Below are 22,843 nucleotides of genomic sequence, written 5' to 3'. Positions count from 1 at the left end.
CAAATGTCAGATTGACCGTTCTGCTGTATTGCAGTGCTGTTGCAAAACAAAATGGCAAAACAGTTTGTGTTTGGGAGGTATCTACTGGGGAGAAATAACTAGCACCTGTTAGAGAGAAGAATCAAACGTCTCCTGCAGAACAGACATACACTTTTGAGAACTTAAGATATTTTGTTACTGACTATTGTGAAGATATTAATCCAGTCATTTACAACATTGCAGACACCAAAACATGCAAGATAGTATAGCTACCTGCAAACTGCTATCCTCCAGATGTTCTGGATTACAAATCCCATCAGTCCCAACCAAGACTTTATTTATTTATTAGATTTATATCCCATCTTTCCTCCCAGTAGGAGCCCAGGACAGCAATGATGGCCAATGTCCAGGGATAATGGGAGCTGGAATCCAAAACATCTGAAAGGCACCAGTTTGGAGAAAGCTATTTTATATTTACGGTAAGAAAAGAAAAAAAGACCTTTATTGTTTTGTAATGTCACTGACCCTTCTACTTTGTTTCATTTTTGTTCTTTAAAATCATAAAAAGGATAAGCCATATTCTCTATATTCCAGAATGCATTTCTGTAATATACTATGGCCTAACTTGCACACAACATTAAACCACTGTTTAGATTCAACTGACAGAAAAACTTTCAGTTTAACAGTTTCCATGTTTTCTCACATTCCAAAATGCTGGGAAATTAGTTGTTAAGGATGTGGTCCTTAACACACACTTTATTTAGGCAATATTTTTATAATATAGTATCCTATCTTGCGGTTAGTTACACCACTACATTGGAGCCAGATTACTGTCAGAGCAAAATGATGGACCAAACTTCCAGGTTTGTCTCTACACTAGAATAGACATATGGGAGTCTATGCAACTGAAGCTCTTCCAGTAAACAACCAAATCTGGAACTTGGGTCCATCACTCCGCCACTGACAGCCGTTCAGCTCAAAGGTAGTGGTGAAGCTAGAACTAGCCAGCTTATCCCAACAAGCATTTCTGTTCAGTATCTGGGATGGTGCATTTTATTTGCTGGCTGCTGTGTTGTTTTTGTGATATTTTCCTGCTGGGTGGTTGCTACATTCTGAATGTTCTGTTTGTTTTTAACCATACTACTTATCTTTATACTCGAATGTGCTTTCACAGTAAGGTGGATGAGTAATGTTAAAATAAAATCAATAGCTGTGTTTGGTATTTCCCACATCCGAAATCTGAAACATCATCTGCTAATAGCTAAAATAGAGCTATTAACAGAGGTGGTAAATTTAAGCACCTGTCTATCTAAAGCAAGCAGTGAGAAAAATTACAATAAAGAATAACCAAACTATGTTGAGAGAAAAAATTCTTTGATGTTTACTGTGAGAGATCAACATTTACTTGAATTATTCACATTTCATCAAGACATTTTAGATTATGTCACATACCTCCCCTCTAATGTTACCCGAAGCATTGAGTGCAGGTTTTGGAGCAGTCTTCTGCTCAGATGCAGTAACTTTAGGTTCAAATTCTGATTTAGTCATCTTTCCTTTTCTATGTGAAGATATATTTTCTATATGTTGACCTACAAGGCTGAAAATATGCCAACATTAGACACTCCTGACACACAACTTAAATATTTTTCACACCAATACATAAAATGGGAAGCACAGAACTCTCAGAGATAGAATAGCAAACAAATGGTAACAGTTTTTTTTGTAATACTCACCTCTCTGGTGAAGTGCCAAGAGAGGAAGGCTCACTATGAAGGTCAGCCTCAAGTGCTCCACCAATGTCACAGTCAGGTTCTAACTGTTCAACTTCAGCAGAGCTAGCTACAGGGATATCAGCACTGGAATTTTCTATTGCACTAAACAAAAAAACCCACAAACATATTTTACTTCTCTGGAACTGCTAATGCTCTTCTGGAACTGCTAACACACTCATGCATTAAAGCAGCCTTGTATCTACGCACCTGGCTGCAAGCCACAGGAGAAAAGGAACTGCATGTTGGTGAGCAAATGGGCTGGTGGACCCCCAGCCCCAAAGCCAAGTAAGCTGCCAGAGGAGGGAAGCACCCTCCTCTGAGCCCAGCATAGAAGTGGAATGAGCTGCAGCAATTAGTCCCTCATCTCCCAGCCCCCATTAAGGGCAGTACAGTAGTTTGCAGGGTAGTAACTTTTGTGGGCTTATTTACAAGGCTGCATTAGACAGCAAACCAGGCGTATCCTAGACATATGCAAAGGAAAACGTCAAAACTTTTTAAAGGTGCAAGTATGATTGCTGCTCAAGTATGATTCCAACTTCAGTACAGGATTTGAATGAGGCCTTAATGATGCCAGCAGAAATAGGTATTTGTTATTGTGCTTCCAATATTCAAGTTTTTTTTGGGGGGGGGGGAATGGGTGGGCAGGGCAGCAGACTGCCAAGAGTGAGAAGGAATATTAACTAGGACAACAGGTTTGTAATGTCTTTTAGTCCAATACAATAAAGTGATGATGATGATGATGAACTAGGACAATACTCAAGATGCACAGGTGGACACTAAGTAGAAATTTGGACAAGATTTCTCATGGTCAAAACAATAATTTACTGCCATAAAATGCTCCCCACCTCATGCTGGTTATCATCGACCACAACCAACCCTTCACCCTATTTATTTAATCTCTACCTCTTTTTTTCTATTTCCCTGTTGGCCTTACCTTACTTTTTGTTAGCTTTAGTAAGTTTCTGGATTAGCTGATCAAGTTGATAATCTAGTTGCATATTAGGTCCATTCTAAAGGATAATTGCTGCAAGCTAATATCAGGACTTGATTTAAGCTAGTTTTAGCGCTTAAACCCTTTTCTGGGATTGAAGTGGTGTATTCCTGAAAAATATTGCTACTATATTTTATACACATATCTACTAGCTCCTGGATACTGGAGCTATACATTGCTGGCTGCCCCTCCACCCCAGCACTGGATGCTGACTCCAGGCTGAGGACTTACAGCGAGGTGGAACTGGAATTGAGAGAGAGGTCTTCATGTCTATACCTGCCCCCAAATTCCCAATAGCTTTTATCTGCCTCTTTTCCTCTGCCTGTTTTCTGCAGGAAGGACTGATGCTTGGATGAAAAGCATTTAAAATTGTTTGCAGCTGGAGGCCATTTCTGGATGCTAGTCCCTGGAGCTATAAATTACTCGCTGCCACACTGCAAGCAGGCTGACTCCAAGAGGGCAACACCAAAGGAAGTTGCCATGAAGGTGAGAATGTCACCTCCTTGATGTTCTTTTCACACACACACACACCAAGTATGTTTTAGTGTTACATTAGATTTTCTCCCACTGTATGACTGTTATGAACATGAGCCCCATGGAAAATGCTTGGCAGGACTGGTTGGAGGAGGGATCCAGGGAAGATGGCACCATGGTCTGGGAGTGTTGGAAGAAGATACTTGGGAGGGGTCTTGTGATCTGCTAACAGTCCCTCCCCAGAAGCATTGATTGAGATGGAGGATGGTGGGCTCTCTATCCAGCACCAAACCCTGCCCTCAGCAGCTGGACCACTGCCTGGACCACCTCCCATGGCTGACATGTCCTCAGCTGGAGAGGAGGGCAGAGATGGAGCTGGGGGATAAGCTGACCAAGTCTCCACCCTAGTCATCAAGGACATGCAGGAGGTTGAGCAGGCGTGAACACAACGAATCTGCTAATCAGCCACCCGAAAGGAGCACCTGCTTGCTTGCCTGGTCCCAAGATGGGACACAAGTCCCGCGCAAGTAGTCATACCCACCCCATACTTTTATTAGGGGGTTCTGGGGGCATCTCAGATGTTGTGACATCTTCACTTGTGTAGTAGCCATGCCTAGTTATGCCTTGCTGTGACCTGAATGCTGTGTGATATGCAATCTGATCTATATCCCAATCCTGTACTAAGCTGTGGATTAAAAATATCAGTCCTGAATTTGAATCTGTCACAACCTTTTCCTCACCAGTGCCATGTCAGAGATAGAAGCAGCTGTGGTGGCAGTGGGAACAGTTAACCAGATGCTCCAAGCCATGATGGCTGATAACCAGAACCTGCAACGCCAACTGGCCCACTTGACCATGGCTGCTCTGCAATTGAATGCTGGCCTGAATTTACAGTGTTCTAAGCCCCCTGTGGGACTCCTGGGAAAGGTCAGCAGAGAAACCAAGAGCAATTCCCTGCTTTAATTGCCCAGGGTGAACTGTGTATCAAGGTTTGCCTAGTGGACTTCCCCACAGGTGACATGAAAGTAGCTTTTGTAATCAGCTTGTTGTCCTCAAGTTGCATCTCCTACCCAGTTCATGCTAGGTGGTTTAGAAACAGAAGTGCATGGGGGGGGGCAGCTGGTTCCCTCCCCTACTGTTTTTTCCAGTTTGTTTGGAACAGATGCAAGGTAAAAATAAAAATCGAAAAATTATAAACTGCTTGATCAAAAAGCCACTCCAAGCAGTGAAATACCTCTTGATGTATGATACAATATGATGCAAAAAGGAACAAAAATGGAATAGCTTACTTGGGCAGAGAGACTGGTGAGATCTCCGAGGTAGATATGCTGAAAGTATTCTCAGGGATACCCGATATACGAAAAGAATCTTCCTTTGAATCCACTGAAGACTGTGCCTCAACTTCAGGTGTCCTCAATTCCCTCATCTCCATGCTCTGTTAAAAAAGTCATTATACACTTTAGAATCATTTACAGCATCTACAATTTTGCAAAATTGCTAACTACTCAGACCACAGAAATGAAGAGTCAAGTCTCAAGTCCACTGTTCCACGTGGTAAGCCAACCACACGTAAAGTGTGAAAAGGGAGAACAGTAAAAACTAAGCTTTAAGTCTTAATAATGTTCACAGTGATAATCAAGTGGCTCAGCTTTACTCAAACTAAATATCCAAAATTATATTTTAAGGATGTATTTGTTTCACCAGGGGGGGGGGCTCAACTGGATTAGCCTACCCAATACTTAAGGCTCCTTGTGGAGAATTCAGGTGTTCCTTGTTTTCATATTGCCAGCAGACTCCTACAGTGCAGACAACTGAGGGAAACATTGTGCAATTTAAGCAAAGGAAATGAGCATTCATAAAATCCTTACGTCTTATCTAAAAAACTTTGTTTCTCCAAATTCCATACTAGGCTGCAAGCCGATTAAAGACATTTTAACTGATCAATTTACATATGACTTTAACAATAGAAGAGTGACATTAAACAAAATGTTTAATGTAAACAAAAATGTATTTTTATAGCATCAATAAAGAAACAGGTTGCTTGCCTATAACTGCAGGTCTGTGGACAGTTATCTGCAGGTAGGCTCTGCACCTGTGTACAGCAATATTAAAAACCTCCTAGAGCTAATTCTAGGTCATTAATGAACAAGTTGAAAAGTACAGGTCCCAATACCGATCCTTGAGGGACTCCACTTTCTACAGTCCTCCATTGGGAGAACTGCCCGTTTATTCCTACTCTCTGCTTTCTGCTTCTTAACCAATTCCTTATCCACAAGAGGACCTCTCCTCTTATTCCATGACTGCTAAGCTTCCTCAGAAGTCTTTGGTGAGGTACCTTGTCAAACGCTTTTTGAAAGTCTAAGTATGCTATGTCCACTGGATCACCTCTATCTATATGCTTGTTGACACTCTCAAAGAATTCTAATCGGTTACTGAGACAGGACTTTCCCTTGCAGAAGCCATGCTGGCTCTGCTTCAGCAAGGCTTATTCTTCTATGTGCTTAGTTAATCTAGCTTTAATAATACTTTCTACCAGTTTTCCAGGGACAGAAGTTAAGCTAACTGGCCTGTAATTTCCGGGATCCCCTCTGGATCCCTTTTTGAAGATTGGCGTTACATTTGCCACTTTCCAGTCCTCAGGCATGGAGGAGGACCCGAGGGACAAGTTACATATTTTAGTTAGCAGATCAGCAATTTCACCTTTGAGTTCTTTGAGAACTCTCGGGTGGATGCCATCCGGGCCCGGTGATTTGTCAGTTTTTATATTGTCCATTAAGCCTAGAACTTCCTCTCTCGTTACCACTATTTGTCTCAGTTCCTCAGAATCCCTTCCTGCAAATGTTAGTTCAGGTTCAGGGATCTGCCATATATCTTCCACTGTGAAGACAGATGCAAAGAATTCATTTAGCTTCTCTGCAATCTCCTTATCGTTCTTTAGTACACCTTTGACTCCCTTATCATCCAAGGGTCCAATCGCCTCCCTAGATGGTCTCCTGCTTTGAATGTATTTATAGAATTTTTATTGTTGGTTTTTATGTTCTTAGCAATGTGCTCCTCAAATTCTTTTTTAGCATCCCTTATTGTCTTCTTGCATTTCTTTTGCCAGAATTTGTGTTCTTTTTTATTTTCTTCATTCGGACAAGACTTCCATTTTCTGAAGGAAGACTTTTTGCCTCTAAGAGCTTCCTTGACTTTGCTCGTTAACCATGCTGGCATCTTCTTGGCCCTGGCGGTACATTTCTGATCTGCGGTATGCACTCCAGTTGAGCTTCTAATATAGTGTTTTTAAACAACTTCCAAGCATTTTTGAGTGATGTGACCCTCTGGACTTTGTTTTTCAGCTTTCTTTTTAACATTAATTTGTTCATTAATGACCTAGAATTAGGAGTGAGCAGTGAAGTGGCCAAGTTTGCTGACGACACTAAATTGTTCAGCGTTGTTAAAACAAAAAGGGATTGCGAAGAGCTCCAAAAAGACCTCTCCAAACTGAGTGAATGGGCGGAAAAATGGCAAATGCAATTCAATATAAACAAGTGTACAATTATGCATATTGGAGCAAAAAATCTGAATTTCACATATACGCTCATGGGGTCTGAACTGGCGGTGACCGACCAGGAGAGAGACCTCGGGGTTGTAGTGGATAGCACGATGAAAATGTCGACCCAGTGTGCGGCAGCTGTGAAAAAGGCAAATTCCATGCTAGCAATAATTAGGAAAGGTGTTAAAAATAAAACAGCCGATATCATAATGCCGTTGTATAAATCTATGGTGCGGCCACATTTGGAATACTGTGTACAGTTCTGGTCGCCTCATCTCAAAAAGGATATTCTAGAGTTGGAAAAGGTTCAGAAGAGGGCAACCAGAATGATCAAGGGGATGGAGCGACTCCCTTACGAGGAAAGGTTGCAGCATTTGGGGCTTTTTAGTTTAGAGAAAAGGCGGGTCAGAGGAGACATGATAGAAGTGTATAAAATTATGCATGGCATCGAGAAAGTGGATAGAGAAAAGTTCTTCTCCCTCTCTCATAATACTAGAACTCGTGGACATTCAAAGAAGCTGAATGTTGGAAGATTCAGGACAGACAAAAGGAAGTATTTCTTTACTCAGCACATAGTTAAACTATGGAATTTGCTCCCACAAGATGCAGTAATGGCCACCAGCTTGGATGGCTTTAAAAGAAGATTAGACAAATTCATGGAGGACTGGGCTATCAATGGCTACTAGCCATGATGGTTGTGCTGTGCCACCCTAGTCAGAGGCAGCATGCTTCTGAAAACCAGTTGCCGGAAAACTCAGGAGGGGAGAGTGATCTTGTACTCGGGTCCTGCTTGCAGGCTTCCCCCAGGCACCTGGTTGGCCACTGTGAGAACAGGACGCTGGACTAGATGGGCCACTGGCCTGATCCAGCAGGCTCTTCTTATGTTCTTATGAGCTGCGCAACAAACGTTTTTTGACAGTAGGACCACTCCCAGTCCTCCAGAAGCATCTCAGAGGCGTGTGTGACCCCTGCTTTCCACTCAGTTCCTAATAGACTGCCACAGCACATCAGAAGAAAGTCAGAGAGAAAGCAGCTCGGAGAACCCAACTGCAGTGGGGAAGGAAGACTGGTTGTGTGACTGCACAGATGACTACTTGAGCTACAGGTAAGTAATCTACCTTTCTTCTGCATGGTCTGTGCAGGCACACAAAAGGGAGAATAGTAAGTTCCCTTACCTGGAGCCAGGACAAGTGACTTTAGGCAAGAGAGCTCAGCCAGTCCAAAGGAGGCATCTGGTCACACCCATACATCTAATGCACAGTGCTTAATGAAAGTAGACTGCTGCAACTCAGTAGAAGCATAAGTTTAGGAACAGAGACCTCCTCGAGAACACCTTCGATGGTGCAATAGCTCTCATTGGGTAGCTCTCACAGACTGTGCATAAATAGGATTAGCAGCCAACCCACTCTACATATTTTAACGGCAGAACAGGCTCAGGGCACAAAATATTGTTTATACCAACTTGAATTCAAGAACCCTTATAGCAGAGAGAGACCAGGGTCGTAGCAAAGCAGAGCTACTCCATTTATGTAAAAACCTGGGGATTCAGGCAGAACAATGAGCATGCTATTTTGGTTCTAAATGAATGCCCAAACTACATTTCTGAAGATAATGTTTAAGCACTGTATCTCTATGAAGGGCTAGGTAAAGCACATAATTCATTAGCCTTTATTGTAGAGATAAATTGCTAGCAGAAAAGCAGCCTTGAAGGTGAGCAGCCAAAGACCACAGGTGGCCAATGGTTCAAAGGGCTTTGCCAATAACTAGGTGAAAACAACCAAGATTCCACAGAGGTGGACCAGCCTGATAGGGAGGTAAAAGGCTAAACAAACTTTTTATAAACTTTAACAAATAGGTGAAAAACAATGCAATTGTAAACAGCACAGTGGAAAAGTGGATTCTGAAGGAATGGTCTTCAACTGCTACAAGCACAGTAAGCACAGGATAGAATCATAGAATCATAGAGTTGGAAGGGGCCTTGTAGGCCATCAAGTCCAACTCCCTGCTCACAGCAGGAAATCCACAGCTAGAGCATCTCCCACAGATAGCTGTCCAGCCTCTGCTTGAAGACATCCAGCGAAGGGGATCCCACCACCTCCCTAGGCAGTCGGTTCCATTGCCGAACTGCCCTTACTGTCAAGAAGTTCCTTCTAATGTCCAATCTGAATCTACGCTCCTGCAACTTAAAACCAGTAGACCTAGTCCTACCCTCTGGGGCAGCAGTGAACAAATCTGTACCCTCCTCTATGTGACAGCCCTTCAGGTACTTAAAGAGTGCAACCATGTCACCCCTCAGCCTTCTCTTCACCAGACTGAACATGCCAAGTTCCTTCAACCTTTCCTCATAAGACTTGTTCTCCATACCGGCTATCATCCTCGTCGCCCTCTTCTGAACCCGCTCTAACTTGTCTATATCTTTCTTAAAATGAGGCGCCCAGAACTGAACGCAGTATTCCAGATGAGGCCTGACTAATGCAGAATATAGTGGGACTATTACTTCCCTCGACCTGGAAACTATAGCTCTGTTGATGCAGCCCAAAACCGCGTTTGCCTTTTTTGCCGCAGCATCACACTGCTGGGTCATGTTCAACTTGCGATCCACTACTGTCAGGCCAAAGGGTTACATCTATTTTACATCACAGCTTAAAAACCCAAGATCATTTGCCCAAGTAGGAGGCTCTTGATAGTTTGCATGCTGCTTCCAATACTTGTGTTACCACATCTAGGAACGATAACAGGATCAGATCTGCCATTCTGCTTGAGGCACAGGACATCTGGGTAGAAAATCTGACCTTGGTTCTAGTCTGAGTCCTCCAGCTGATGGCAAAAAGTCAGCTGGAAAAACAGAAGAGCCTTCCTTGACCACGAAGAAATGATGCAAATGCATTCTGTCCTGTGCTGACATATTTTGGTTATTCTTGCAATTATCAGTGGGATTGAAGAGAAATGGACAGCACTAAAAAGTCCATATAATCAAGCAGTATATAAATGTTTTAAATAATAAAGATGGGGTGAACACATCTATTCCACTTGCAGAGAAAGCATCTCCCAGTGACCCCTTGCCCACTGCCACATGACTGCAAAACGACTGCTTGTTGAAAAGGATAACAAAGACGTCTCTGTCCAAGGCCAGCTCCTTGTACTGGGGTCCAAGTGCGGTGCACTATGTAGTAGTAGTAGCAGCTCTGCACAGTGCCTTTGTGCAGAGGCAACTCTCAAAGCTGAGGAAGGTCCAATCAGGTGCAAGGAATGGAACAACAGTCAACCTGGATGCAAAACCAACAGGAGCTGGAAGTAGAGCTACCCAAGAGAGACCTACTGGGAACTGCTGAACTAGCAAAAAGGTTTATGCTTGTACAGCTAAAATCACACTTCCCTGAGATAGGCTACAAGATGTAACCGGTGCCTCCTCCTCTTGAATAGACACCTCCAAGTAGAACTCTGGTCCTGCAGTCTCCCTGCAGCAAGGCAAGCCCTTGTCCATCAGTTCGTCATATCCCACTGGGCCTGACCTTGTCTTCTATCTTGTGGGCCATGGATAAAGGAGAGAGTATGGAACAGTGGTATAGTATAAAGACTCATTTGGGGACCCAGGTGAGGTGTTTCATGACCAGGTGAGTCAGATGCTTAAATTTTTTTCCAGAGATTTCTGCAGGGTCCCAAAGTTTGTTCCTGGACAAAGTACCCCTGTGGCTAAGTCACAGAGTTGGAAGGGTCCTATAAGGCAATCAAGTCCAACCCCCTGCTCAATGCAGGAATCCAAATTAAAGCACACCCAACAGGTGACTGTCCAGCTGCCTCTTCAGTGCCTCCAGTGTAGGAGAGCCCACTTCCTCCCTAGGTAATTGGTTCCATTGTCATAATGCTCTAACAGTTGGGAAGTTTTTCCTGATGTTCAGTCAAAAACTGGCTTCCTGCAACTTGAGCCCATTATTCCGAGCCCTGCACTCTCAAATGACTGAGAAGACATCCTGGCCCTCCTCTGTATGGCAACCTTTCAAGTACCTGAAGAGTACTGTCATATCTCCCCTCAGTCTTCTAAACATGCCCAGTTCTTTCAGACTCTCCTCACAGGGCTTTGCTTCCGTCCTCTGAGCATCCTTGTTGCCCTCCTCTGAACCCATTCCAGTTTGTCTGCATCCTTCTTAAAGTGCAGTGTCCAGAACAGGATGCAGTACTCAGGATGAGGCCTAACCATTGGTGAATAGAGGGGAACTTCACATGATTTGGAAACTATACTTCTGTTTGTTGTTATGTGCCTTCAAGTCGATTATGACTTATGGCGACCTTATGAATCAGCGACCTCCAATAGCATCTGTTATAAACCACCCTGTTCAGATCTTGTAAGTTAGGTCTATGGCTTTCTTTATGGAATCAATCCATCTCTTGTTTGGTCTTCCTCTTTTTCAACTGCCTTTTCCCCTCTTTTTCTACTCCTTTTTCCCAGCATTACTGTCTTTTCAAGTGAATCATGTCTTCTCATTATGTGTCCAAAGTATAAAAACCTCCGTTTCATCATTTTAGCTTCTAGTGACAGTTCTGGTTTAATTTGTTCTAACACCCAATTATTTGTCTTTTTCGCAGTCCATGGTATGTGCAAACCTCTCCTCTAACATCACATTTCAACTGAATTGACTTTTCTCTTACCCGCTTTTTTCCACTGTCCAACTTTCACATCCATACATAGATAGGGAATACAATAGTCTGAATGATCCTGACTTTAGTGGTCAGTGATACATCTTTGCATTTCATAGTTGCCCTCCCCAGTCCTAGCCTTCTTCTGATTTCTTGAGTATTACCTCCATTTTGGTTAATGACTGTGCTGAAGTATTGATAATCCTTGAAAACTTCAATGTCCTCATTGTCAACTTTAAAGTTACATAAATCTTCTGTTGTCATTACTTTAGTCTTCTTGACGTTCAACTGTAGTCCTGCTTTTGTGCTTTCCTCTTTAACTTTCATCAGCATTCATTTCAAATCATTACTGGTTTCTGCTAATAGTATGGTATCATCTGCATATCTTAAATTACTGATATTTCTCCCTCCAGTTTTCACACCTCCTTCATCTTGGTCCAATCCCACTTTCCGTATGATATGTTCTGCATATAGATTAAACAAATAGGGTGGTAAAATACACCCCTCTCTCACACCTTTTCCGATTGGGAACCAATCGGCTTCTCCATATTCTGTCCTTACAGTAGCCTCTTGTCCAGAGTATAGGTTGCACATCAGGACAATCAGATGCTGTGGCACCCCCATTTCTTTTAAAGCATTCCATAGTTTTTCATAATGTACACAACCAAAGGCTTTGCTGTAACCTATAAAGCACAGGGTGATTTTCTTCTGAAATGCCTTGGTCCATTCCATTATCCAACGTATGTTTGTGATATGATCTCTGGTACATCTTCCTTTTCTAAATCCAGCTTGGACATCTGGCATTTCTCGCTCCATATATGGTAAGAGCCTTTGTTGTAGAATCTTGAGCATTACTTTACTTGCATGGGATATTAAGGCAATAGTTCAATAATTATTGCATTTTCTGTGTTCCCCTTTCTTTGGAACTGGGATATATATTGAACAAGTCCAGTCTGTGGGCCAGTTTTCCATATTTGTTAACAAATTTGTCAAAATTTGGACAGATTCAGTCTCAGTAACTTGGAGCAACTCTATTGGTATGCCATCTGTTCCTGGCGATTTGTTTCTTCCAAGTATTTTAAGAGCAACACATTCTAAATTTCTGGTTCTTCATCATATGGGTCCTCCGTGAATGAATCTGTTATCCTTGCATCTCTTTTACAGAGTTCTTCAATGTATTTCTTCCATCTTCCTTTTATTTCATCTCGGTCAGAGATCTACAGCCCTGTGTAAGGGGTGGGGGTTGGATTGTACCCATAATGATTTAATATAATTGATGAAGGTATTTTTGTTTTGTTGTCGTTTGTGGATATTTTGTCAATATGATAATATGTGAAATGGATCTTTGAATTTTGCCTATTGTTTTTTTTAATTGAATTATTATACGATGACAGTGGTTTTTTTGGTCTATTTTGTCATTTCTATGGTTGTAAACTAGCTTCTCAAGTACAATGATATACAAAGGCGGTATACAAATTAAAAATGAAATGAAATGGAACAAAACCTAGGGAAAACAGCATGACCTGTATTAAAAACAGAAAGGGTAAATGAGGTGGTAAAGCTGTCAGGTCATCACAGTTAAAGCCAAGGCTGTAGAGTCGGAGTCAGAAGCATTTTGGGTGGAGTCAGAGTCGGTAGAAATGTAATGACTCCAACTTCAAAATAAAACCAATATTTTAATATTAATATTAATTTATTAATATTAATATTAATTTATTAATATTAATATTAATTTATTAATATTAATACAATATTCATTTGCCATTTATGAAGGAGTCGGTGTCAGAGTCGGACAGTAGAAAAACAGAGGAGTCAGAGTCTCCCACTGTAGAGTGAGAATGGCATGACAGGAGCAGAAGAACGCAGCAGAACCAAGCCAGGAAGTCCAGCAGCATACTAACTGTCCTCTCATCACTGCAGGAGGCACAAAGCAACCACACCCTACCAGACAAGACTGCAACTTCCCACAACACACCTGAAGGCAATGTGAGGCAATATTCTGGGAAGGCAGGCATCCAACTGGTGCAGTTTCTTCTTCCTGTTTGTTGCTACTCAATGTGAATTAAATACCCCCTTCCTGCAGACTACACTCTAGACAAGGAATGAACAAAAGCCCAACATCATCCTTTAAAGCAGCCTTTCCCAACCAGTGGGCCTCCAGATGTTGTTGGACCACAACTCCCATCAGCCTCAGCCAGCATTGCCAATGGTCAGGAAAGATGGGAGTTGTGGTCCAACAACATCTGGAGGCACACTGGTTGGGAAAGGCTGCTTTAAAGACTCTTCTATAGAATCCAGTTCCAAAGAAATCAGCAGGTTCTGCTCTTTGTGGAGCCTCTTTCCTCACAGGATGTGCCTGGAGGATCTGGGACAAGGTACCCAATTTTAGTCATCGCTGCTTGAAGGAGGAAGCTTCTTCCTTGCTGCAACAGCTTGGGCTCTTCTTATGGAGTGCCTGCTGTGGCAGAGCTGCCTTGCCCACACAGAGAAGAAGTACCGATAGCACGGAGATCCCCTCAGGTGAAATTAAAATGCAGAAATAGAAATGAAGACCATTAAACAAAGAGAATATATAGGCCTAGGAGCACCTAGGCACACAAAGGAGGAATCTGTGAAGTAGTTTTCCAAAGACATAACTGTTTTGATGGAAAGAATTAATTGAGTGGGACATTTGGCCCACAGTTATTTGGGCATGTGCATGAAGGACTGCCGGTACAGTCAAATATGCTTCACTGACTAGCGTCTACAGTTTCCCAATGTTGATTGGCATAGATGCAAAATCTATATGTGGGATTGGACAGAGACTATGAAAAAATAAAACATACCAAAATTGAGAGAACACAGAATTAAGTATTTTGTTTTCATTATGAAACCAGGATTTCAACCATTCTCTTCTCCAATAACAGCAATTTTTTTTGTGTCTGACATAAAAGTTACAGAACCATAAGAGTCAATAGGATAAAACAGAATTAAGGGCAGACCCAATAACGATTGGCAAAATGACTCCACCAATACACCAACCTCAGTGTTGACTTGTCCCTCCCATTCTCCATTCTGATATGCAGCAGTGACATGGGCAGCCAGAGGTCGGCTGAGTGCCACTGCCTCACCACCCGCCACTGCAGACTTAACGGTCAGCAATTCGCACAAAGAGCAACAAACACAGAACTCTCATGAGCACTTACCGAGGAGTAAGTCCCACTGGGTTCAATGGGACTTACTCCTGAGTAAACACACTTAAGTTTGTAGTGACCCGCAAGATGCATTTCCCATAAAGAGGGGGGAAAGAGCTTTGCCGCAAAAAAAGTGATCATGTTGCTCCGTAGCAGGGAGGAAACAGCCTGTCTAAATCTTTACCAGAAAAGGAAAGCCCTGCTCACAAAGCACCAGCAGCTCAGCTGTTCTGGCAACTGCCCTGGAGGCAGGCTACAGAATGAACACAATGCAGGGCAGATAAACTCTTTAGAGTAGCTCATCGTGGGAGATTTATGAAGCCTACTAAGTGCCATTAACCCCTTCATGTTCACCCCAACTCTTCTCAAGAGGTTGTGCACATTAGGGAGAATCAGCAAGACAACAGTTTTTTGGGGGGCAGGTCTGCGGCCCAGTTGATCAAGCCAAGGACTCCACACAGGCAAGTGAGCAGGCTGGCAGGACAAATTTCTCTGTTCCTTCTCTGCCAGTGCTGTTGGGTTTTGTGTTAGTCAAGGAGGAAAGGCCCTTCCTCGACAACAAGCATGGAAACAAACAGGCTAGCAGAGGGGTGATCAATAATTGTTTGCCTCAATAGCTAGCTAGAAAAAAATGGCCTTCTAACAAACCATAGCCTGCCTTCCCATGCTAGCAATGGAGGAAACTTCTCTTCCTCTGAAACCAACATGGAAATGCAAGCGACTTGCCTGTTATTGGCCAAGTAATCATATTTATTTTACAGGCTAGTAACTTTTATGGGCTTTACAAAACCAGGGAAGATGATAAATCAAGTGACACTGCAACCTTGCTTCACACTAATGTAGTTGTACATGCAGATACAACACACAAAAAACACTTTTCAAAAATAGCAAAGACTTGCCTCTTTTTGTTTTGAACAGTCAACTAAACATTCTTCAGGATAGCTGTTTACACTGGAATCAATGTGCTCCAAAGGTAGAGTTCCAATGGATCCATCAGTCTCCTCCTGATGGAAACATACAGAAAAATATTTAAATAGGTGCAGTTGCCAACTTTCACTTGGAAACCCCAACTCTGAGGAGTTTTTAATCCTAAAAAGTAGTTTAATATACTCTAATCTTTCACCATTTTGCAAACACCAAACTATATAAACATGAGAACCATACCAGTTAAAAAAACCTGAAAGCCAATTAACATCAGTAATATGGCACTGTCTATATAGAGCAGTGATAATCAAATTCTAGATCTCAATATAGTCCTGGGTGATCACACAAACAGGTGCTACTTTTTTCACCCAGCGATTTCCCCACACACCATCACAGGGCCAGTAGCACACCATTCCTGCTCTGCAGCCCTTTTAAGAGACAAACTAACTCCCTTTCTCCCCATGCATCATACTTAACTTCTGTTCAGATACTTCAGGAATGGGGACCCTCTGACCCTCCAGACATTGCTGAAGCACAACTACCATCATCCCTTGCCACTGGCCATGGTTGCTGGGGATGATGCACAGTGTAGTTCAGCTACATTGCGAGGGCCAAAGGTTCCCACACCTGAGATACCTACTGGCTGCATGCACACACATCTCAACATTAAAAGTGAAAAAGTGAACTTCAGTGTTACAGATATGATATTCTTGAATAAAACCAAGTCTGAAGCCAGAATGAAATGGATCAAAATATCCAGCATCTTCCAAGCACACCTGCAATTAACTAGCCACCACTCTCTCAAGCACCTTGCCCCACAAGCAGGCATTTGTGACCCAACAATAATCATTACAATCTTCTGAGTCCAGAGAAGGCCTTTTGAGAAAAGAGCATATCATCATCTTCTTAATGTGGCTGGCCCAGCTCTCCTCCCTGCAATTAGACCTTAACCACCCCATATATTTCCCCAGTCAATTCTCTCCAGCTAGCTGTCACAAGACAGGCAAGGGTCAAGATTACAGCCTGGAAAAAATAAAGAAATCAGAAGTGCCTTGTCCATATCCTCAGGGCTCAACAACTGAAACTAATCCCAAACCAGGCAAGATGGTGCTCTAGACACCTCCACCAAACCTGTATTAACTTAGATGTCAAGGTCAGCCTGAATATGAGTGCTTTGCAAACTTGTCACAGCAAGTTTCCAAGGACTGCAGGAGATCCTTTGTGGAAAGAAGCCAAATCAGCTCATTCACCACACAGAAAAGCTATTCTGGATGGCTATTCAAAGAGACAATAGACAACACAGCTAAATGGTGATTATAAACTCTGATCTATGCTCTGACCTGTGCCTTGTCACTTTCGTTACAATACTTGCACCATTTTTGCTTTAACCGTCATCTAGCCCTCAGCAGCAGCAGATGAGCAGGAGGGAAGCAGCTAGCTGATATATGGCAAGTGGGAAGGGCTTAACATCAGTCCCCACCCCCTTGCAAAAGTAAGCGCTTCTAAGAGGCAATTGTTTGGGGGAGTTACCTAACATCGGCATTAGGCCCTGCTGAGGCTGTGTTCCATCTGCCTGAGTGGCTGCAGCTGCCCAAGGCACTCCTCCAAACCAGCAGGCCTTGCAGTCATGCTGGGGAAGGGGCGGATATAAGCCAAGCCCGCTGGGGACAGTGGGTGGTGCTGCCACTAGAGAAGACACCAAAGGGAGAGGTCACCTCTTTGGGTCATGGTGAGGGGCCCATCCCCTTTTAATTAGTTTTATAGGGCAACATTTTATGTGTGGTGCTGACTGATTTATTTTTCCCCCTCAGGGGGAATTGTTATGTTTTTCTCTAAACTATTTCCAGGGTAAGAGGCTAGAGGTGCTCTAGCGTGGTGTGTGTTGGTGGAAAGTGGTTTCATGCCCTTGGAGAGAGTCCAATTCAGCATGAAACTGTGCCCTTCCGGGGTGGGAGTTGGGGGAAGAAGTAAGTGTATATCACAGGTGAGAGTTGGGGTGTGAGTCAAGTCCAACAGTTTTCTTTGTTTGACTGTCTCCTATGTTGATGCTCCCTGCTGCTAAACCTCTGCTGTATTCATTTTTTTCAAGAGATGGGTCATGGAAGTATGTGCCTTGGCCAGGAATTGGGGTGGGGAAAGAGATGGGAGCAGGGCTGCCATCCCTTTGATAATACACAGGGGGAGATATGGTGGTGGGTGAAGGTATGCCAGGGGGTGGGGAGAAGAGGGCTAGTTAAAGCCCTAGCTCCCTCTGCTCTGGCTGCTATGTTTCAGAATTTGGGAATGCTGGTTAGCCGACACCCTGGCCTTGTGATGGTGGTGTTAAATGCCAGGTCTGCCAAAATAAAACATCTATCAACCATGATTTGACTGTGGATGAGGGGGCAGACTCGGACTCATGTATAACTGCAACCTGATGAGTTTGGTAGTGCAGTGCTAACCCAGCTGTATCCACCTAGTACTCAGTGCAGCACCATACCAGGAGGAGGAGCTGCAATCACCCACAAAAATTCCATCTTCCTCACCGGGAGACCATTCTACATTGTCTCTGGGTTGGAGAGATTGCTTGTGGTGTTGGGCCAGAGAGACAGAAAGGGTATGTTATTAGTGTACTGCCCATGCTGCTTCTCTACAACCTCTTTAGCCAAGCTGACAGATGTAGTCTGGGATGCGGTGTTGGAGAACCCTTTCACTGTGGTGCTGGGGGACATCAATATCCACACTGAGGCTGCCTCAAATAGGCCAGCTCAAGACTTCATGGCCTCCATGACAACCATGGAGCTGTTTCAATACATCAGTGGCCCAACATATATAGCTAGGCATGCCCTCAACCTGGTCTTTGCCACAGAGCAAATTGGTAATACTCTGTTGATTGGGGGACTCGCAGACCATTCCCTGATAAGGTTTGGACTGAATGTAGCTACTCCATTCTGCAAGCATGAGGGACCCACTGAGATGGTCCACCCTCAGAGACTTAGGGAATCTGATGCATTCCTAAATGTTCTGGGAGATTTTATGGCTATGGCTGGTGCTCCTATCAAGGCTTTGTCTCACTACAGAATGGTGAGATGCGTAGAGCCATCAACACAATCGTTCCTGAGTGGCCTCTATCCCTCCGTTCCATCTGAATCAGGAGAGGCAGCTCAGGTGCTGGACTGGTACTTGGAGGCAGTGATGGGTTGGATGTGGGCCAATAAACTGAGGCTGAATCCTGAAAATACAGAAGTGTTATGTGTCCAGAGTTCTCATGTTCGGATGGTGGAGAGACAGCCTGTTCTGGACAGGGTTGCACTCCCCTGGAAGGAGTAGGTTCACAGCTTGCAGGTACTCCTGAATCCAACATTGACTCTGGAGGCCCAGTGGCTAGGAGTGGCTTTTTCTATCTCTGTCTGGTTCATCAGCTTTGGCCCCTTTTGGCCAGAGATGACTTGGCCACAGTACTGCATGCTCTGGTAACTACAAGACTAGATTATTGCAATGCAGTCTACAAGGGGCTGCCTTTGAAGATGACTCAAACTTTAACTGGTCCAAAATGCAGCAGCCAAATTATTGGCTGTGGTTGCTTTCAGATCTCATATAACTCCTGTTTTAAAGCAGCTGCGTTGGTTGCCAGTTCATTGCTGGGCCTAATGTAAGGGGGTCATGCTAATGTTTAAAGCCCTAAATGAGTTAGGTCCCAAATATCTGAAATACTGCCTCCTTCCCTACAGACCTTCTTGGGTGTTGAGATCAGCAGAGGAGGCCCTTTTGGTAGTTCCACCACCCTCAGAAGCTCAGTGGATGGTGGCGCAGGAGAGGGCATTCTCTGTGGCAGCTCCTAAGTTGTGGAACACCCTCCCTACCAAGGTGCTTCTAGCAATCTCACTGTATAGCTTTAGGTGAATGCTGAAGACACATCTCTTTACCCTGGCCTTTGGGACTTGGGATGTATATTTTTAGGACCCACCCTATTTTGTGGTTCTGGTTGTTTTTAATACCATATTTTAAGGTTGTTGTAACCCACCCTGGGACCTCTGGGTAAAGGGTGGGCAATTAATGCTAATTATACTACTAATAATCTCTGGAGCTTTCCCATATACCAGAAACCTATCAGATTTCATGAATCTCTGAGGGTGGGCCATCCTAATGGTTCCTTTACCCCTGCAGGGGATACTGCTACCACCAGTCCAAACCATACAAGGAAATGGTCAGTCCAACAGCAGGGTGATCTCAACCCTACCCTAGCTGTTAATTCATCAACCACCTGCTTGGTTAAAAAAACCAAGTCACTGATACGCCCTGTCAAATATGTTGGGTCAGTGATGTAATGAGACAAGACCATGACTGTCATGGCAAACATGAAGTCCTGAGCTACGCTTAAGGCAGCCCCAGCATGGATGTTGAAATCCCCCAAGACCAACATCCTACAACTACAGCACCTCAGTACATTGTCTAGTCAGCAATAAGTTCCTTCTCAAAGCATTTTCTTATTACCATTCACCTACACACACTTGCATGAAACTCCATCAAATGCAAAAGTGTTACTCATTTTCTGCAAACATAAAAGCTATTGACGTTGACAATTTTTGCAGATCCATGTTTATATCCTTGGTTCAAGAGGAACTGTTATTTTTGTCTATTTATAGCATTTTTGTCTGTTTACAGCATTAATAGCAAAAATCTCCAGGTGCCCATTGATCTTAATTCAATAAGCCTCATTGTATAATTATATAGCCACAAGAGTGGCTGTATACTATAGCCAGCATGGATCTTTCGCATTTCACATTGTCAAACTGAAAATACCTCCCATGCCATTCTGCTGCTTCCTATAAGCACATTACAAAACAAAACCTTACAAAAATTATAGTCATGAACTCAGAAATGCTCGCTTAGCAACCCTCTAAGTTTTCATGATGATACACACAACAGTCAGAGAGAACCAAGAGATCAAAATGTAAAACAAGAGAAAAAAATCCAGACCCGTTGGACTTTTTTCTGTCCGTGGTCTCATAATTTGTTGAAATTAAAAATCAGCCATGTTCACAGAGTACCTGTAAGCCTTTTATTGACCTTCAACTTCTGCAGTTTAAAAGTTAAAAAAATGCCTGGCTGATTTTTAATTGTTTTAAGAAATTTTACATTGACATCTATTATAACACCAGGCATGCTCAGCAAGAACCAGCTGTCAGTGTTCTAAAAGCCAGACCAACAGCTTGGCTAATCGGGGGCCACACCCACACCACACCTTTATTTCACTTTAGACAAGTCATAGCTTCCCCCAAAGAATCCTGTGAAGTGTAGTTTGTGAAGGATGCTGAGAGTTGTTAGGAGACTCCTATTCCCAACAGAGCTCCATTGGCCAGAGTGGTTTAACAGTCAGCCCCTCTTCTGGGGATTGTAGCTCTGCGAGGAGAACAGGGCATCTCCTAGCAACTCTTAGCACCCTTCATGAACTACACTTCCCAGGATTCTTTGGGGGAACCCAAAGATTCCCAGGATTCTTTGGGGAGACACCTTTCTGTGTTTCAAACAGGAGGTTATGTTCTATTTCTATTTTGGGTGCATTAACACTTGAATCTGAAACTGCAGTTTGATGTAAAATCAGACTGATTACAATATGTTGCTACTTAAGAATGTTGCTACTTAAGCAATGACTCTAGCTGTTGGAAAAATAAACTTGGCCTGCCCAAGATGCATGTTTTCAGCCTGCTATGCTTAAACAACTTCACTTAAGGAAAGGTGGTCATGGTCAATTAAAACCATAGAACACACCTAGAAATTTGCTAGAATATATTTCACCTCCCACTGTTTTATCTTGTGCAAACTGAGACACTCCTCATGTCCACTGCAAGGTTTTTTGCCTATTAGTGAATGAAAGTACAAGATCAGACAAAGTCAAAATACGTGTGTGAATAGAGTACTTTTACCACCTCCTAAGCAGTGTCTTTCTAGCAAGACTAAGCAGGAGAGTGATCTGGAGATTATAATCAATTGGTTAAGATCTTACAATGATTTAGCAAATACCTTAAAGAACATTAATAATGGCATAAGCTTATGTGGATTGATGTCATAAAGTGACATCCAACGGGGTCAACCCATCTGCGGAATGATTTTTTCCATGAGTGGGACTTCCCTTCCTCTCCTCCTCCCCCCTGCAGCCCCCTCCAAATCTGTCCTTTGGAGTCCAATCACATGATGTTGGATATCACTCATTACAAAAGTGTTATTCTTTAAGTTATATATTTATTATTAGATTTATATCCCACAAGACTCAGTGTGTTGCAAAAGCAACAATAATGGCAATCCTCCTGGAATTATTTAGTAGTGACTTCACAGTTTGCAATGGGTTGTATCCAAAGCATAATATCCAAAGACAAAATGCAATCATATGTAGCCTTTTCTGGATGAATGGGTTTTTGCCATGGATGTCAATTTTGTTCTGCTGACTTTGTGTTCATTTTTTTTTTGTGCTGTTTAATTGTACACTGCCTTGAAACAATTGTAAAAGGTGATTAATACAAAAACTACTGGGGGGATGCTTCAAAAACCCTAGTATGTAGGGTGGGGGATTGCCACCAACACATCCCAGGCCTTTTCCGAAGGTTGCCCTAACTGTCAGAAGAGGCATTTGGGTGGCACACAGTGGGCCATTTCACATTTGGGGGACATAGGATGCTTTGGGTAACACCCAACAGAACAATAAAATTTATTTAAGAGAGATGGCAAATGAACCTTAAGACACTGATAACTTTGTTTTAGAAAGTCATTATGTTTCAAGAACTTAGCTTCCATACAGTATACAAAATAGAGTGCCATTTTGAATTTTCTAATTTAAATATTACCTCTACATTTAAATTGGTCTTTATAGACTTCTGCAAGTAGACATTTATTCATGCCATATCATGTGTTAGAGCTACAACTGTATGCAATTCCCCAAGAAAGCCACTCCATCTGTTCTACATGCAGTTACCTTTTCCTGGATGCTCTCGTCCGTGTTTGCCAAGGGACAGTTCTCATTTGGAAAATACGAAGCAGCAGATGAAGGACTCTCTTTACAAAAGACATGCCAGCTGGGTAATCTATCAAAACAGTAACAGCCATATGTATATTTAATACCAATGAACTGACAAATACACATATCATAGATGGTGCCATGAGGGGTAGGATGATCAAGAATCCCCCACCTCCCCCTCAAAACAAGTCACTAATTCAACTTCTGTTTTGCCCAAAAAGGGAACTGCTTGCAACCTCACAAATGCAACCCACATTGTGAGGGATCATCTTTGAGAAATCCTGGAGAATGGCCTACATGCTAAGATGAGATGGGCAAGTGTTGTGCCCATCTCCAAAAAGGTAAACAAAGGAAGAACGGTGGTTT

At 42.9% G+C, this 22,843-nt stretch overlaps 1 protein-coding gene across 1 annotated transcript in view; it reads right to left on the bottom strand.

The window, feature by feature from the left end:
• SUCO (SUN domain containing ossification factor) overlaps window positions 1-22,843 on the bottom strand; it is a 121,723-nt gene that overhangs the window by 71,475 nt on the left and 27,405 nt on the right. Inside the window, exons 2-6 of the mRNA XM_061584762.1 lie at window positions 22,436-22,544; window positions 15,462-15,566; window positions 4,506-4,651; window positions 1,713-1,853; window positions 1,432-1,576 (exon numbers count right to left, since the gene is read on the bottom strand). Of these exons, the coding sequence (XP_061440746.1) occupies window positions 1,432-1,576; window positions 1,713-1,853; window positions 4,506-4,651; window positions 15,462-15,566; window positions 22,436-22,544 (646 nt within the window). The remainder of the gene's footprint in view (window positions 1-1,431; window positions 1,577-1,712; window positions 1,854-4,505; window positions 4,652-15,461; window positions 15,567-22,435; window positions 22,545-22,843) is intronic.

The sequence above is a fragment of the Rhineura floridana genome, chromosome 1 (assembly GCF_030035675.1).
Source record: "Rhineura floridana isolate rRhiFlo1 chromosome 1, rRhiFlo1.hap2, whole genome shotgun sequence".
NCBI classification, from domain to species: Eukaryota; Metazoa; Chordata; class Lepidosauria; order Squamata; family Rhineuridae; genus Rhineura; species Rhineura floridana.
Note: the sequence above shows the minus strand (reverse complement) of the source record. Positions and strands in the feature narration are given on the sequence as shown.